This window comes from Leptonychotes weddellii, chromosome 2, assembly GCF_054177405.1.
Source record: "Leptonychotes weddellii isolate Sample4059 chromosome 2, ASM5417740v2, whole genome shotgun sequence".
NCBI lineage: Eukaryota > Metazoa > Chordata > Mammalia > Carnivora > Phocidae > Leptonychotes > Leptonychotes weddellii.
Genome location: NC_138370.1, coordinates 143,134,742 through 143,154,162, shown reverse-complemented (window position 1 = coordinate 143,154,162; position 19,421 = coordinate 143,134,742). Strand labels below are relative to the sequence as shown.

Genomic DNA, 19,421 nt, shown 5'->3' with positions numbered 1-19,421 from the left:
CAAATAAATAAATAAAAATCTTTAAAAAAAAAAAAAAAAGAACAGCATTTCTAAGAGGAATTTTGAGAATGATTAAAATAAAATCTGAAACTGACCTAGTTTGTACACCCTGTTGCAAAGGAATGAAGCTTGTGTATTACCAACTGCTAGGAAATCATTGTATTTAACACTGATGTTGCTAATAGTCATTGACATCTGTGTAAGTGATATGATTAAAATGACCAAAGGAGAACAAATGAGGCTTTCCTCCTAATGCACAGTTGCATTTGTGATTTACTGAGATTTTTGTTTTGTTTTATCTTTTTCAAAGCATCCCTCTCAATTCTTCATTGCTGCCCACTAGCTGAGTTCAACTGTTAACAGTGTGTCTCAGAATGCTAAGACTGAATATTCGCTGTTCTAGATGCTCCCAGCGACTCAGCTCTAGCTCACTACGTAACATCTGTTTGATGTTCACATTTACTTTGGTGAGAAAGAATTTTACATAAAATACAATTGTTTTTGGACACGGTTGATATTTATGTAATTTCAGAGGCACCACATTTCCCGTTGTCCAATTCCTAGAGTTGACTCATTATAATCCATCAATAAACTGTAACTATTAAACACCATTCAATGTGCTGTGTGAGGAAACAGAATGAAACCATAATCACTTTTATTAAGGAGCTCGCCGCCTAAGCTAGGTAAATATAGCAGTAATATATGAAACAATTTACTTATGCAAAATACTTCAGGATATTATAAATGATAAATTTTGTGATACATAGTTTAAATGTTGAAGATGCTTCAAGAAATAAAGGATAATAATAATCACACAATTATTTACTGGGCATTACACTTGTACTATGTACTTGACACATACGATGTTATTTAACCCTCAAGATAAGCCTTTCCAGTAGGTTCCATTAGCACCCCCATTTTGTATATGTGAATCCCTGAGACCATGTCCTGGAGATCCTTAACCCCAGTCAGAATGAGTCACACATGGGAAATAAGGCTTGAGTTTGACTTTGAAGAATGGATAGTAAAAAAGGAGATTCTCGTGAGTGCACTTAAATTATTGAATCCAAGAGGCACCTTGAATTATTTATATATTTTTATATCATCTTTTTCTTAAGACTCTAAGTAGAGCAAATAGCTCTTTAATTTTACAAATATCCTTGTAAGAATCTACAAACATTTTAAAATTGAGAAGTCCAGGAAGAATAGTTACAGTGAAAAGGAAACAAAGAAATTAGGTAGATGGGAAAGGAAAGGTATGCAGTGGAGAAGTATGCATTTGCAGCTTGAAAAAAGAAAATCATCACTATTGTGGGAAGGGAGAAAATGTCCTGCTATGGAAACTGCCACTATCTAAACTTGAACTAATTAGCTTCTTTTTTTTTTTTTTACTAATTAGCTTCTTAATTAAAGGTGGTTCACTGCTCTTCTCTGTTCTAGAGAATGACGCCACTACCATCTCACCCTCCATTTCCATCACTCAACATTTTTAATCCATCATTAATGCTTGAATGTCTGCAAAAGTTCTTGTTAACTGAGATGTTAAGAGTGTTCAGAATATTTTGCTATTGTCATTTATTTATAGAAATATGAACAAGACTGTTGGGCTGATCATTTTATGCATGTATATAATATACACGTTCTACTGTCTATTCTTTATAGGTATATCATAAATTAAATACTATAAAACAGAGTTCTAATAAAAGAGAACAAGTTCTGCATTCAGATACAGCTGAATTAATTTAAATATTGGGTTTACCATTTCTTGAGTACATTGCTTAACAACTGCCAACCTCAGTTTCTTCATTTGTGAAATAGTTATCATGACCTTGAAATTAAGTAACGCATGGAAAGCATATCACATAGTACCTGACACAATTTAAGAGACCAATTAACTTTAGTCATTATATCATTGGATTTTTTTCACAAGATACAACATACACTAATAAATGCATACTTTCTAACTGAACAAGGACTGTAAGATATATTTTCAAATGATTTTTTAAAATATGATTTTAAGAAATATTCCTTTTTTAATAGTTATTTATTTTCTAAACCAACCTATTAATCCAAATCACCTGCATCAGTGAGAGAATAGATACTCTCAAAAGTAGTAAGTATATGGAAGGGTACAGCCCCAACAATGAAGCTTAACTCAAGTGTTGGAAGGATAGAATCAAAGGCAGAATTAAGGTAATGCTGAGTAGAGAAGTAGAACAGCTGCTTTGCCTCTTGAGATGCCCAAAGACATATTCAAGCTGCCCACAGCTGCCCTTAGATTCTGCCAATCTGCCTTTTCTCCTTACTTCATGAATATTCCATAGACCATAAACATTCCAATTCCCAAAGAATACAAATGGTCACCATAAACCTTTGCCAGGCCATTAACAGTCCACAGGTCACATATGGTGACAATGAATCAAACCACTAGGTACCTTACCCAAAGGACTTTTGAATTACCAAATGTCATGTAGACTCTCAGGGCAATTCCAAATAAGGAGTTTAAGCACATTTTAAACAAAGGCAGCACCATTCAAATAAGTAAACAGCCATACAAGCTGGAATACATATTTGAATAAGCAAATTTCAGCTGTCTGATTAGAATCTCTACTGAAACTCCAAACCTTATATATTCTTAGAATATTTCCTTCCAATAATATGTTTTAAAATTTTGCTCTTAACACAATCTTTCCCCTTCTAAATTTCCTTCTCCCTATCTCTTTCTCTCTCTTTCTCTCTCTCTCTCTCTGTCCCTCCCCCCAAATCCTCCCTCCCTCTCTCAGTTTTAATGTGTCCTCAACCTTCAAAGTTGAACTTGATACTGAAGCCATTCACTGACAACTGACACTCCAAAGCCAGCTATGCTCTGGTGGGAATCTGGAGTTAGGAGGATGGGTGAGCTAACCTATTAATCACTGTCTTTAGAACACACATAGTCTTCAAGTAAACTGCTGTGGAGATCTGAGTTATTACACATACATAGTCAAACACTGTAGAGGACATGAAGCCTCTGATGTATATTTTGACTAGATTTCTTTCCCACCCTTAAATACTATGAATCTATGCCCTCATAAACAAATTAATTTTCTTGACATTGGGTTATGTCATTTGCACACAGGTTGTGGCCCATCCTGCTAAGAGGAGTTGCTGAATCAGAGTGGACTTAGCCCATTGCATTTGTTCAATTGAGATTTATTGGCAATGGCAACAGTTCCATCCAAGAGATATGTTTAAAGGAGCGAACAGAAGATTATCGGTCTTCTTCCCACCTTTGGACATTAGCTTTATTCTGATTAAGTGGTACTTTTAAGTATTTATAAGATTCCATTACAGCACTAGTGCAAGTTCACTTTGCAAAAAAAATGAAAAGAGAACTATAACAACTCACTATAAATAGAAAAAATATGTATATAAAATATGTCTCCAAATCCAGAATCTCTGGACTTCAGCAATCCTGGGGTTGGGAGAAGTTAATTGCTACATGGGAGAGTCGTTATGTTTTTATACTTTTCAATGTTATTAGAAAATCATTAGTAGGGCGCCTGGGTGGCTCAGTCGGTTAAGCGACTGCCTTCAGCTCAGGTCATGATCCTGGAGTCCCGGGATCGAGTCCCGCATCGGGCTCCCTGCTCGGCGGGGAGTCTGCTTCTCCCTCTGACCCTCCTCCCTCTCATGCTCTCTGTCTCTCATTCTCTCTGTCTCAAATAAATAAATAAATAAAATCTTTAAAAAAAATTAAAAAAAAATCATTAGTAGAAATATGTTGTCTTAAAACTTAAAAGTTAATCACTAGTGAAATAAAGATATGACATACAGCTTCTAAAGTCCATGAGAAAATAAAGAATAAGGAATTTAGTAGTAAAAATATATTACAAAAGTTAATATTAAGAAAGGATACAAAAAACATTAAAATCAGACCAAAGAGAATTCAAAGGAAAAGGTATTACATGGGACAAAAAAAAAAGGTTATTTTATGATTAAATACATAGACTCATATGAAAACAGAGCAGTTATGAATCTTTAGGTGTTGCATATCGGAGTATCAAAGTGTATAAAACAAAAAAAGTCAAAATATGAAAAAAATTTAACACAAATCTCCTATCAGTGGGAGAACTCTCTGTGTCTTTCTTGGTGTTTGAAAGATCAAGAAGACAAGAGGTGATTTATTAGATGGATGAAATAATAATGTTTTAAGTAAAATTGATTTAATAGCTACAAATCAACTTCTTTCAAACTGCCATCAAACATTTATAAGCTTTTAACATAATTCAGAGCACAATGAAAGTGTGAATAATATTTACATTTGTGCAGGTAACATTTCTGAATACAATGTGATACAACTAGAAATAAACAGTGGAGTTAAATAAACAAGTCAAATCCACTTTGGAAATTTTAATATTATCTTCCAAATAATTCTTAGCTTATAGAGAAAATCAGCCATGTAATTGTTGAATATTTAGCAAATAATTATGATAATATGTATCAAAAGTTATGAACTATGGCCAAAGCTGTATGTAATACAGCTCATTGCAATAAAGGAATCTTCATTATTAAATAAGAAACAGTGAAAACAAATTAGAGGAACTAAACTCCAGAAACTAGAAAAAGAGTAACGTAATTAACCTGCAGAAAGATAGAAATAAAATAAATCACACATCAGTAGTTAGAAAACAGAAGCAGTAAAATAAATAAATAAATAAGTAAATAAATAAAAAAATACCCAAGACTTAATTTTTTTTTTTTTGGAAAGGAATAGTAAGTAGAATGTTTCTACCAAGTTCTCAACACAACAGAGCAAAGCAATTAAAACGACAATCAAAGGCAGAGGGGGCATAAATTTATCCACAGGGAACGGGAAAGGAATAAAACTACAGATAATCATTTTTTTTCCCACTGAAAAGAGTGTACAAAATCCTTTCTAATGATTTTGAAAATCCTGTGAAATGGGTTCTTCTAGAAGAAAATGTAAACTATCAAAATTGACTTAATGGGAAGGGCAGTAATACCCCTACCTGCTCACATGCTCTTCTTGGAGAACCAGTGCCCAGAGCTCTGCAGGAGTTGTAGACTGTTGAACCCTGACCAGTCAGTTCCCGCGGGCGTGAGCATCTGACCTAAGCTGTTCTGCTGCCATCTTCCTGCGGAGGAGGACGTCCCACACCACCTGCCTCTCACAACCCCCAGCACGTCGGTCCTTCCTCTTAGGGGCTTCAGCTCTACCACCACTACCAGCCCTCCACTGTCACCATCTAACACGCCACGTGTTTCATCAGTTATGTTCTTTAAATCATCTGTCTCCCTTTCCTCATCCTACACACTTAAATGTAAGCCCCACAGAGCAGGATATTTGCTGCAGGGCAGGGCCGGGGATGGGGGTATGTACACTGTGGATTCCCAGACCATAAACAGCGTCTCTTGCATGGTTGGCATTGGATGTGTATTTGTTGAATGAGTTTAAAAAAAAAATAAAGGAATGAGTGAATGGTTTGACGAATAAGGGCATGAGTTATTATCTACAGACAATAAAGTTGATCATTTATATATACTTTGATTTGGGCAAAAGAGTGTTAGACCACAACTTGTGGCAACTACAAGGCTATGGATTAGGGACCACAGACACTTGTCTGCTGATTCAAGAGGAAGCTGAGTAGAGTGAGATTAAGAAAGAAAGAGATAGTGGAGGAGGAGGGGGAGATGGAGGCGGGAGAGAGGAGGAGTAGCTGTCCGTTTGCTTACCTGTCTTCACATGAAGATCTTGCTATTTTTGTACAACTGGAGTCCATGAGGAAAACGTTACTTTAGAACTTTTTTTCTTTAATCACAGAATCACTGATGTGCCCAACGTAAATTACAGTAGTCTTAGATTTTTACATCCTTTTAGGTCTGTCCCTTTAGGACAAGAATGCTTCATCTTTGGTGTACGTCAGCTACAACTATGGGTCTTCTTGTTTATTGGTTTCATTTCCTTGTTTAATACAAGGGCCCCACCAGGCCCCATGGGTTAGTTCTAATGTGGGATCACGTCAAGAACCACTGCTTTACTTTGTTCAATGAACTCCACTAAAATGACTGATCAACCCACTCAAACTTATCCACAGGTTCCTCTTAATAGTAGACATCAGATTTTTCCCCAGTCAAAAACTCTTAATTCTGACAGGAGGTTTCAAACAACTAGCTCCACATAAATCTAGCTCATCTGGACCCATTTGATTTTTAGGCCATTAATCATAGTTTTAAAGTTTACATTTACGAGTGTCCTTTTCTATTTTTCTGGATTTTAAATGACTTACAAATTATTATTGGGATTTTCGAATTCTCAGTGTTTCCCCTGGCAATGCAAATCTGACCAAAAAGCTGAAATCTTCAACTGAAGGAGATTAAGTCAAATACCTGCAGAGGTGCTTCAGGAGGCCTTTCTCTCTGCACGGGAGCCACTGGTATTTCCTGGAGGGCTTTTGAGGACTTCCTTTTGGCTTTTTCCATTTGAATATTGGTAAAATAATTGACAGCAGCAAACTCAATAAGGGCGGAAAATACGAAAGCAAAGCAGACGGCTATGAACCAATCCATGGCAGTAGCGTAGGACACCTTGGGCAAAGAATGCCGTGCGCTGATGCTCAGTGTGGTCATGGTGAGGACTGTGGTTATTCCTTCAGAAGCAAAAGAGCAAAGAGACAAAATACTTTACCATTACTTCTATGCAAACAAACCAACAAACCTAGGGACTTGGAGGAGGAGGGGTAACAAAGTTTACAATATCTCAAACCATCTTTGATGGAAGAGTCAAACCCTAGGGGTTCAGTGAAATTATCACAGGTTTTCAAGTAAGAGACAGATATCATTAAAATCCTTCTAATCGTTGGCTCAGTGTGACTTGGACCAAGTGAGGAAAACTCATTGGACTTCATTTGATACTTACCTATTGGGTTTGCTATAAAGATTACAAGTATATGCAGCACCTATCATATATTGGACTGGTGTTAGTATCTGAGCCAACATACCTGAGAAAGTCAACACATACACCTAACAGGAAGTGTGACTCATGAAGCACTGATTCTCAACCAGGAGTGAGAGGTTGATAGCACCGTCATTTGGATCATCAGAATTTCTGGGATAGGCATGGCCCATTGCTATGGAGAATCGTGACCAGAAAAATCATGAATCATAGATACTTATAACTGAAAATTACCTATTGAATTAAGATAATAATAAAATAATAACCTCGTTGTGAAAGAGCTTCATTTATAAAAAGCGATAGAGGTATATTTCTGGGAAAAATAGATTTCTAGAATAATTTGGTTTTAAAAATACTGGACATCTACCGTGCATCAGTTTGTAGTAGGCAGGAAAATCTTTGCAACAAGAATAGAGGTACTTCTCTTTCATCAATAGGTTTCTGAAGAATATCATCTCTGGGGAAGCCTTCTCTTCCACCTGAAAAAAAGGTTAGCCCCCATTCTCAGTGGAAAAATTCCACTTGCCACTGGAGCTATAGAGAACTGTTATTTAAGGATGCTAATAGTTGTCTCTTTGTGTATCTTTGTCTATCTGCATATATAATCTATGTTATCTAGTTAAGCTTTGGAGATTTCTGTGAGAATTTACTATACCCATTTAAACTCATTCTAGGGGCACCTGGTAGCTCAGTTGGTTAAGTCTCTGCCCTCAGCTCAGGTCTTGACCCCGGGGTCCTGGGATGGAGCTCTGCATTGGGCTCCCTGCTCAGTGGGGAGTCTGCCTCTCCCTCTCCCTCTGCCGTTCCCCCTGCTTGTGCGCGCTCTCTCTCTCTGTCAAATAAATAAAATAAAATCTTTAAAAAAATAAATAAAAAACTCATTGTATATAATGTCCAGAATTGTTCCTGAATTGAAGATGGTGAGGATGATGATGATGATGATGAAAAAGGCACCTAAACTATATACTCCAATCCATGTCAATCCTTCACCAAAAGCCAAATAATAACATGTCAAACTGAAGAGATAGCGAGCCCCATGCAAGAGTAATAGAATAATAATATTTGAAATTAGGGAGAAATTATATTGTCTCCTCAACTCAGCATTTAATTATATTCTGCCTTGTTCCCTAATTGTTCCATGCATGTAGGCCTGTCTCCACAACCTAATTTAGTGTAGCTTCCTTGAGGGCAGAAATGTCTAACACTGCTTCAGGATTTACCATACTTCATATAATGCTGGATACATGATAAATGCATAGTAAATAAAAACTCATTTTTTCACCTCCTCACCAATCCATTTCTTCTCCAGTCCCTTCTGAATTGTCAATGTTTAGAAAATAAAAAATTAGAGCAACTGTGCGGTGTATAAGCTATAGATCTTTTAAAAATATTCCATAAACTCTACAGAGGAAGAAACTTGAGGATTTGGTTGTATTCCCTTTTTAAAGAAAAAAAGTGTGATGTTTTAGAATTTATTCATCTAAAACAGATTTTTAAATGTTTGCTGGGTCAAATATGGAGATATTGAAATAGCTACGAAAATGGAGTACTGTGAATTTATTGGACTTCATTTCAGAAAGAAATCCTAAAACTTTTAGGTCTCCATTTGATCTCAGAAAAATGGCAGCATTCCCATACTGCCTGTGAGATGTAAATTAACTGAAAATTCTAGCTACAAAGTTTGAAGATAAATCAAAGTTTTTCTTCTTATTCATAAAAATTAAGGTTTAATGGCCTATTAAGAATTCAAAACTGTTCTACAACTTCCTTGTGTATATTTCCTCTACTATCACAGAAATTATGCTGAAAGCACTTGGAAATAAAATATGAACAGTGCAGCCTAAATAAGAATACTACTCAGAACTCAGAATAATGTGATAACCAAAAAGGAAAACTCAAACTCAAATATAAGCGATTTAGGATTTCTCAGGTTGCTTTGAACATTTTTTTTGGTACCAGAACAATTTCTCCTGCAGACCTGAAGTAGTGGTCTTCATCTCCTGCTGTCATGTGAAGAAATTCCCTTATCAGTGCTAAGCAAGCAGGATATTAATGCAATTATTGAGCCTTGAATCCCAAAATTACTTCCTGATCACTAAGGAGGGTAGATCACCAAGTTCATGAAGATGTTAAATGATGCTACGGACATAAATGCAAAAAATATGTGGCCACTTTCCACTTCTCTTTCACTGCTTTGAGTCAATTTGATTTGAAAGTTTGTAAAAGAGCCCTTCAAATATTATGGTTCATATCTTATGACTGTTGGCAAAGTTAGGCAAGTAACCTGTATAAACAATTGGCTAAGTGTTGCCGTCCTTTTAGACAAAAAATTTTCTCCACCTTGTGGTCAAACTTAAAGAAAGCGCAGGCATGACAGGAATGTGCTTCTTACAGCTGTTTTTAGACAGAGCATTTGGTTAAATAAACACCAAAAGAGTAGCAAACAGAAGCCAACCCTTCAGATAAGGAGACATGCTTCCTCTGCATCTAGGAAGACAGTGCATCTGCTCTAAATGGCTTAATTGGCATCTACCCTGAAAACATTTCAACAACCATAGAATTTTTTTTGACATGTTCAAGTACTGATGCCAGTACCTGCTTTTATAATGCTGAATATGTACCATATTGGCTGGCCCAGGAGCTGGGAGAGGACGTGTAAGAGTAGGCTAAGACTGTGCTCAAGAGTAAATTTTTGGCTGGCCACTCCAAGAAAATGAACTAGTAATGATTTAGATATGCCAGCTGGCATTTACTCTGGTTTAACATTTTACTATACTGGAATAATTACAAGACTTAAAGGCATACAACTTTGCAGATAGAAGGCCTTTGGAGAGAATTTATCACACTCTGCTTTTCATATTTACACTAATTAATTTGGGGGGGGGAGAAGAGGAGAGTCTATTTTTCCATGATCTCTAGTGACATCCCTGATCCAACATACACTCTCCCAGAGTGAAGAGGGAAATGAAAATTAGGGAAAAGAAATACTAGTCCAAAATTAATTTTTTACTTAAAGCTCATATGCAATAGATTGCTAATGTCCCCCAAATATTTAAAACTTAACTTCCTTAGGAAAATGCCATCTCAGTGCCTCAATGAACAGTTTAATAATTACCATTCTGATACATCTTAGGTCTTTGAAGACTTAATTGTTGTGCAATTAAAACAATCAATCAAAACCAACATCTTGGCACACGAGCACAAGATAGGCAAATGTCACAGTTCAAATGGAAAAAGCTACCCACGAATTATCTTCAGCACACATCCATCAATCTCACTCAGAAGCTCTGGAATACTCCACAAATGCCCACATCCTCATACTTCCTGTGAAGACAGAACAGCAGAGTAGAAAGGGCAGGGTTCTCGAAGTTAGACAGAAATTGTCCTGGGTCCATCATTTGTAAGTATGTGACTTTATACAAGTTTCTTGATTTCTTTGAGTTATTTTCCTTATCTGTGAAAAACTAATAACACCTACGTTGCTGAGTTATTGTGAAGATTACATAAGATGGTAAATCTTATCATCATTATTATTAGTACTATCAGTATCCTTGCTACATGCCACTTAATTTCCTTACAGTGTCTTATCTGTTGGAGATGTTGGTGGGTACTAATGTAATCAATGTTATCCTTCTCCACACCACTGGAAATTTCTATTGTTTGGGGGACAAGTGAGATAGTACAGTGGCTACCGGTTTGTATTCAACCAAAAAAGCTTTTGAAGCTTATCAAACAATCACAATAACTATAAAATACAGGGGACATTCATACTATAGTATCAAGTAGTGATTCTTAAATGAGGTAGATGGTAGCACGGACTATTATAATAATAAATACTTAAATAAAATGTATTGTGTGATAGGCTTTGTTCCAAGTGCTTTATCCAAATTAATTCAATTTAATCCTCATAGAAACCCTATGAAGTAGGTACAACAATTCATCCTGTTGCAACACACGAGGAAATGAGCAGAAGTAACTCATTGGCGGTTTACAGCAAATCGGTGGTAGACCTTGTGGTTAGAACCGAGGCTGCCTGGCTGCAGAATCTGTATTAAGACACTATTGCCTCTTCATCAGATGCACAAAGGATGGGTCAATATTTTCTGCTCTAGATAGTCTTTAAGGTCATGGAGAAAAGATGATAATATGTGTATCAGCGGTTTTATTTTTATTTTCTGATAATAATTCCTGAAATATTGGTATGATTTGTGCCAGGGAAAGTGAAGGGAGTTTGGTCTGTGCTCAGCCTCCGCAGGGACTTCCTGCCCCGTCAGGCTGACTCTGAACGTGATATGTAAAGACCCAAGTCTACTATACACACTAGATGAGGTAAGGAGCATAAAGGACCTAGCAGAGTGCCAGGTATTATGCAATAACAGTAAGTGTTTGCCTTGAAAAGCAATTAAAAATCAAGGAAGCCAAGTCGCAACAAAATAAATCTCCTCCATGTGAGAGAAGTACGAGAGAGAGTAACGAATACGTACTAAGTGCACCATGTGCCCTGGGATAAGTACTGAAAATCAGTCTAACTCCTCACCAGTCCATGAAGGAGAGATGCATTAAGATGGAGATGTATACGGATGGAGAAAATAAGTGCCAGATTCCGGTTTCAAACCCCAGTCTATTATAGTCCCAAGCTTAGATTTGTTATTTGCTCTTTCATTTTTACACCCATTTTTATAGGTAAAATTTATTCAACACTTGCAATGTGCAGTTATTCTTTAATTGAACCCTCACAACTCTATGAAGTAAGTAGTGCCATGAGACCCGCTCGCTGTCCTCCTGGGGTCATACCCTGCCCCCAGCATTGACCCTTCTGTAATAGTTTCCCCAGTAGGGTTCTTGAGTAAACCTAAGATTAAGGGGGGTGGTGCAGATGTCTATGGAAAATTTCCTCACGTTCAGAGGCATTGAGGACACTAAAACACCTGATCAGTTTCTATAAGGATGGGGAAGCGGGATGAGAAGTTCCCACTTCCCCCAGTTTCTTCTCACCAGCATCCCTCCTGCTGTTGTGTGAAAATGGATATTATATCATGGCTTTGATCCTACCAACTAGAAAAACCAAAGGAAGAGTAACATCTCTTGTGAGGATTGTACCTCCAGTCCAGACCAACTGTGAACATTTTCCCTCTTATCCTACTACTGAATGCTTTTGCTACTCACAATCAATAGAAAAAGAATAGAGAAATATGTTAAATTGAATAAATACCATTATAACAAATTGTATTATTCAAAAGCATGGCTGATATACAGAAGACTTGTTCACAGCTATAAAAATTTAAAACTGATGTGCTCTGGACCTCATATAGTTAAGAATATGATATATAGGAAGCCACTATAAAAACAAAAAAGAATAAAAGAAGAAAATATGCCTGTGTTCAGAAAAGAAAAGATGGAGATAAAATATAACAATGAGCTAATCAACTAAGCATATAATGCCATCCAACTCGATGCATTTAAACCACTGGCATTTTGTTCCTCTTCATTAAAAGGCAAATTATTCTAAGGCTTTCATATTCATTCAGCCATGACTTTTATTTGTTTTATTTTAAGTTCCCAGTGCATTGCATTTTAACACCTAGATATGATTTTAATTCAACTACGCAGCATTAAGGTAGGAGCCCAAGAATATCACGAAAAGTGAAATCATACCCAGATTCCCACTTGGTCTGATCTGCCTGGTCTCAATAAGGGAAATACGATGAGGCCCCAAAGGAAGGGATAGCCTACCTATATCCCCTCAAACCTTATTTGTATTGGCTGGGTAAAAATGAAAGTTTATGGAAAAAAAAGAAAAAAGAAAGAAAGCTATGTGATTCTTTTCTCCATACAGCTTGACATATTACTGTTTAATATTTTCTTAGAAAAAAAATGATGTCTAAGAGCTATTCCTGTGCATCGTGATCAAAATATAACGCAAACAAAAATACCCACGAAATGAATTGCACTTACCAAATACAGTCCTAGCTGGAACTGATTCCTTGTTTATCCAGAACGAAACTTGAGAAAGAATCACTGTCATAATACATGGAATGTATGTCTGAATCATAAAGTAACCCATCTTCCGTCTGAGGTGGAAATAAACTGTCATAACAATATATTCACCTACAAATAAAACACGAGGAAAATGTATTATTGGTTACGCAGGCAATTAGTCAATGACTTCATAATCATATTTCAGACTAACAAACAGTATTTCAGACAAAGAATGATCTGTTGTGCATTGCAAGCAAGTTGAGAAACATATAGCTCCTAAGGAGGAAATGATATTGAACATCATTACGCAGAAAAACACTTTTGTTCTATATAGTGGTTAAGCAATTTAACAAATTAAGCTACAACTTTTTAAAAATTCTTGCAGTGTTTTCTATTTTAAAGATCTGGTACTGCGAAAGCGATTAGCCTTCAATTTCAGCATTTTGTAAAAGCAGAATTTAGACCTCACTTTTATGGAAAATCACTAGAAAAAATGGAGATACACACACTTGAAAATCTAAAGCTTAATTTTGGAAAGAATTGAAATACTCAGATATACATTACATATACATATATGCTTTGAGAGAGGCTGTCTTACTGCCTTAGTTTTAGGAAAGAGCTGTATTTCTAAATGTTATACATATGAAGAAAAATACAAAGAGAAACGTATAACATAGAGCCATTTATAACATCCCTGAGTTCAAGCATCTTTTATGGGCATTTAGACAAAAATCTAAAAAGCTAATAAGGGAAACAAACTATAAGATTTCTGGGAGCTATTGATAAATATTTTTAATGTGACATCTGAAAGCGACATATTAAGAAAGTTACTTAGGAAAGTTGTGGCCTTATTCTCAGACTGTGAAGTCCAAGATTCAGAAGACTCAAATCCCAAAACGTGGTTTTCAATCCCACTTGCAGGCTAGAAAATTAATGCCAAGTAGCATATTGACTTTAATCGTTAAGCATCTCACCCGTAATGGACTTGATAGTTTCACTTGATACAGTTTGCCCCACCAAGTCATATTGGACTAAGCTGGAAGACTCCTTTGGAACTTCCACTGATTTCTCAGGACCTTTTGTCCAGGTATAAATCATCTCACTCTTCGGATATGCATCTGAATGAGAGCCCAGAATGTGATTAGACTTAATGGTCCTTTTTCATCAGGACTGACGGTCAACACTTAAGAATATTACACATGTTCAAGAAAGATGGAATAAAAGGAAACAATAATCATTATGATTTATTCAAACATGCTTAATATTTAGAAAACTGTAGAGATTAAATGAAAAGCCTTGCAACTCAGCATATTTCTTGTTTTTATGTCAAAGAATTGGAGAAGGAGAGACTAAAACTAAGGCAACTTAAATGTTATATATGCATCAGTGCACTTGGATGTGCTTCCATACTAATAGGATAAGCAGTTGAAAAACAGAAATCATGCTCCTCCACCAAAAAAAATATTTCCTCCCACTCTAACTCAATTCTAATGCTTGACCAATACTGACTTCTTCCATCCCAAGGCTGTTCTGCCAATTAGAAATGTACCAGATGCTGTCTATAATAATACAACAATAAAACCCAAACCCAAACCAAATCCTACTGTTGGGAGAGCTCTTCGGGGGTCACCTATTCCAGGCTGCCTCTGGGCAACACCCATGTTGTTTGGGAACCATTCTGCAGGGACAACTGGTTCTGCTGTTCGTAAAGCTCTCCAGGGAGTATAATTACACAACCAGTTCCGCTACCTTTCAACTCTTACAATCAGGACATTTTCCCTTCCGTCTTCAACAAATCCCTCCCAGCGGCAATTTAAGCCCATTTTCTATTATTCCGTGTTGAATTCGAATGGAAACCAGCTGCTTGCCTTACCAGTCTACCCACAACAGATAGCTTGGCTCACACACAAGGAAGCCCAAAAGAACCATGATGAATTGGTTCCCTCCACAAACCTTCCTAAAATGGCTAGAGCACAGTAGGTCCTCAGTGAAATTGCTTAATTCTACAGAGGAGCTGATACCTAGGGAAATCATTTTACAAATGATTTCACAAAACGAACTCTGAGGCTTGTTTTGCCATTTAGCAGTAGACATTTAAAAGACCCCGAATACTATGTTCCTGCCCTTGATATTCTAAATCAGGTATCCTTCTCTTGGCTATTCTACCTTGATAAAATAACCTTGCTCTTAACGATTCAATATTTCAGGCAGGAAATGGGGGCGTGGGCAAAATGGGTGAAGGCAATCAAAAGGTGTCTCTCTTCTTAATTCCTAACCCAAAAATTCAACTTCCAAAGAGTGATTTCTTTATTTAGCACAAACCCTGATTGAGTATCAACTATGTTCAAGTCACTAGGAAGAGTGCTGTGTATGGGAACCAGAGGGGGCTGCATGGGAAAGAACTTCCCATAGATAAGAACTATCTTGGGGGAAATTTTAAATTATTACAGTACCAATGGGTTTTAATTCTGCCCCCAGTGAGATGGCCCTTTCTGTCTGTGTATTTTTTTTTTTAAATCTTCTCTCATTAAGTCACTGGTTAGGGAGCAAATGACTCTCTCTAGAATTAACTTAGCTCACTGAATACTGTGATTACTAGGGGTTGTAAAAGAAGGGTGATGGCCAATTCTCATTAAGTTAAGCAGTGAGCAATGGCAATAGCAGGCAAAAGTTTCACAATCAGTATACTAAGGATCTGAAGCAATAATAAAAGCTAGCACCTATTTTTGGTAGATTCTGATTGAATCAAATATTTGCGGCAGGCCTTAGAAGAGGCAACCTCATTTTTCTGCCATCTCAGAGAAGGAAGCTTAGGGGAAAAGAATTCCATATTCTTTTCTACCCATTCATTTCACCTTCTCGCCTTTACTTCCTCAAAATATGCCCAATTCATCTACCTCACAACTTCTCCTCTAGTACCATCCTTGTCTAAGCCACTGCCATCTTTGATGGTACTAAAGCAATAGCCTCCAACTCTTCTCTGCGTCTACCCTAACCTCCCTACAATCCATTCTCCATAGAAAAGCTGAAATGAAGTTGTAAAATGTCAAAGAATGCCAAATCCCCTAGTAAAACCTTCCAAGGGCTTTCTATAGCATTTACAATAGAATCCAAACTCCTTAACGCGGTCTATAAGGTGATATATTATCTGCCTCTGTCTGTGTATCAGACCATACCTCCTCCTATGCTTTCATCATGCTTCAGCCACTTTGATACTAACAGCGTCGCTGATATTATCCAGCCCTTGTCATTTCAAGAAACCCTGAAACTTCTCTCACCTTTTTTCAAATCTGCCTTAAAGAAGACTGCTTGTAACAGACACTGTTCAATTACTCCCCTCCCCGTTAAAAATCCTTTGTACTTTCTTTGTTACACCACCAACATATGGAGTCCAGGGGTCCCTGAATTTCACCACTGACCACCAACCTATTATTAATGAGTCAATCTACCTAGGCTATCTGTACAAACAGATTTTTGGTTTTTGGAAATGGGTTGAAATAGTCTCCTCAAAGTCAAATCTTAGAGAGTTGTTGTCGTGAACAATGATTTAAATGGGTTATGGGAATCGTGCCCATATATAAATATCAGCTTGCATTAGGTAATAATAAATTCTAACAATATTTGTACTGTAACTTACAACTTCCAAATTTCAAAGGGCATGCATGACCATCCATGGGGAAATCCACCAATCTCATGGGACACTCTGCACTTATGGTGAGTCTAAAGTGGAAAAATACAATTAACATTAGCTCTCACTTTAAAAATGATTTTATGACACCTAAAATGAGAAGGATGGAAAGCAGGAAGGAAGGACAGAAAGAGGGAAAAAGGGAAGGAGGGAAAAAAAGCATAAAAAGGGAAGAAGGAAAAAGAAAAAAATGACTACCTCATTGTGTATAAAATAGTGCCATTTCTCATAATTCTAAAAAGTTTATTTGGAGCTGTCATATTATGTGAAACAGATTTCTTTCCATTCCTGAAGAAAGTATCAGGGGTCCATACTTTTGTTACCATCATATTGTTCAATCTCAAAATTTCAATGGGGCCATCATATTTTAGTCTTTTGTCAATCCATGTCTGTCTGAAGAACACATCCATTGTGTATTCCTAGGGAAGTTAGTTTGTGACATATTCAAATCACAGATGACTACACATAAATATGCATTAAATTCTAGCCTCCTTCCCACTCATTAAAAAAAAAAAACTACCCAAATAAAAACAAAATTAATAGGAGCAGAAATTTTCTTAAATCAATAGAACTAAAAGATTTTCAGCAATTAAAGCATGTTATGTCCATCTTGATACCTTAATCTTCTACTTTATTAGATAAGTAAATTACCATACACATGAATCATTTGAGAGTAATTACTATAATTTAATAAAATTGCCAGCATCAGCTGTACTTTAGACCAGGTAGCAAAATTAGTAAGTGTAACAAATATCATGGCATAATTGATCATAAAATTGTAGGCGTCTCTAAGACAAAGTAAAATATGTAAAAAGTAATTTTATATTCACAGAATTTATTAAAGTTAGCCTAAGAGCCTCGGGTCAAGGAAAAAAGTAAAGTTGGCCCTTTGACTTTTAAACTACATATATTTTATATTAGAAGGCACAACTGAATGGATGAATTCATCCTGATCAGGTGTTCTAACCTCTTTAAGCATGAGAGAGAGGTAGGGCAAGAAGGGGTTGGGGTGGGGGCAGGGAGTGAGCAATTGGGCCAACATGGAATACTAAATGCAGTTAGGACTACGGTATAGTTTCATACAAAAACTAATTACACTCTTCAATTTTCTCCTCTTCAATAATTTTCTAAGGGAAAAAATTACTACATAAAACGTTGTGCCATGGAGACTAGTAATAGGAAAGTTCTTTTCTTTCTTGAGGATAATTCCAAACCAAAAAATATTCAAATGTTAGAGATGAAATGCAAATTCAATGTCTTACTCCTTATAAACTTTTGAGATTAATTAGGCGGTTCTTTGACTTTCTAGCTGTGTGTGATTAACAACAAAATAAATATTAATTGCCCTCTCTTCTGCATGTTTACTTCCAAACCTCAAGAGGTACACTGAATTTCCCAAATACCTACCATTTCAACATCAGAGACAGGTCCAAAGCTGGTGACATATATGTCAGTTTTTACTTCTGTAACAGGACCTAGTAGGTATGAAGTAAATGAGTGAAAAAAATTACCAATTTTATAGGCAAGGAGGATAATTAAAGAGTAAACACAGATATGATATATCATGTTTTTATGGCATCTTAAATTTTCGGTGAGATAATGCATCTCTCCAAAAATAAAATAAAATGTAGACAAAAGAACAACAGAACCAGAAAGCTGTGTTTATTTACAGGCAAAACAAAACAAAAACGGACCCCAATTACTTAGGGAAACCTTGTTTCTTCAAAAATACATCACCTCCAGGCACTGTTATGACAGGCAGTGCAGGGAACAAAAGCTTTTAGCCTTTGTAATTTTTTATAGTCCGTCATCTGATTGGCCGTTAGTAAAGAAGTGAGCTGTTAAAAAGAGGAAACGTAGCCACAGAGTGAGGAGATAAACCATAATAGTTGTAAGGGATGCATCTTTGGAGAGCTGAGAATTCTGGGAAATAATTTAAGCACAAAAAATGATTCATGTCACCTTTAACAATAGGCAGACCATCCACTGGTGACTGAAATCAAAGATAAACTCTCCTACAAGTCAGACCTATTCACTTCTTGCCACCTACTAGCCATTTGATCTTGGGCAGGCTATTGAACCTCTCAAAAGCAGCAACCACAGATATAGGCAAGACTGTTGATAGGGATCAAATGAAATTGCTCATATGAAACCCTGAACACAGTGACTCTCTTATAAGAGTACTTATTAAGTAGTAGTTTCTCTTTGCTTCTGATAATGGCTGCTACTGACATTCTTTCCCAGGCCTAAATAAGAATGGTTCAGAAACAAACACATAGGTTTGCTTGGCAGAAGAAAAAGGTGGGTGCATCATGACAATGGGGCTGACACAGATTTTAGACAAAGGAAAAGTGCCACAATCTGGGCTTAGCGTGGTGCTTAAAATAAGGAATTGTGGAATTTATATTTGGCTCTAACACTTTTTAAATATATGATCTTAGTCAAGTCATGAATCCTGATAGGTAAATGTTTTAATGAGTATTAACTGAAATGACTTGTCCCAGTCTCTAGAATATAATGCACTCAATAATGATAGTAGTTATTATTATATATATCATTTTTTATTACTAATAAAAATAAAAAATTGTTGCCCTCTTGAACATCATTTCCTTAAATGATGGTTTATACCACTGTTTGGCTAAAAGTTAGATACTCCATACTGGAAAGAATAACATCTGTTATCAAGATGGACTATTTCCTTTGGATACTGGTTGGGCATTTGGATTTATGCCAAGAAAAAAAAAAAGACAAAGAGCAGTTGGTATAGCTTAATGCCCTAGGTCTAAAGTTATCCTCATA

General features: G+C 36.4%; 1 protein-coding gene across 1 annotated transcript in view; it reads right to left on the bottom strand.

Moving 5' to 3' along the window:
* GABRA4 (gamma-aminobutyric acid type A receptor subunit alpha4) overlaps positions 1-18,092 on the bottom strand; it is a 56,541-nt gene extending 38,449 nt beyond the window's left edge. The window contains exons 1-6 of the mRNA XM_081812425.1: positions 18,030-18,092; positions 16,821-17,041; positions 16,572-16,654; positions 13,909-14,052; positions 12,911-13,063; positions 6,391-6,650 (exon numbers count right to left, since the gene is read on the bottom strand). Of these exons, the coding sequence (XP_081668551.1) occupies positions 6,391-6,650; positions 12,911-13,063; positions 13,909-14,052; positions 16,572-16,654; positions 16,821-17,041; positions 18,030-18,032 (864 nt within the window). The 5' untranslated portion in view covers positions 18,033-18,092. The remainder of the gene's footprint in view (positions 1-6,390; positions 6,651-12,910; positions 13,064-13,908; positions 14,053-16,571; positions 16,655-16,820; positions 17,042-18,029) is intronic.
* Between the last annotated feature and the right edge of the window lie 1,329 nt (positions 18,093-19,421).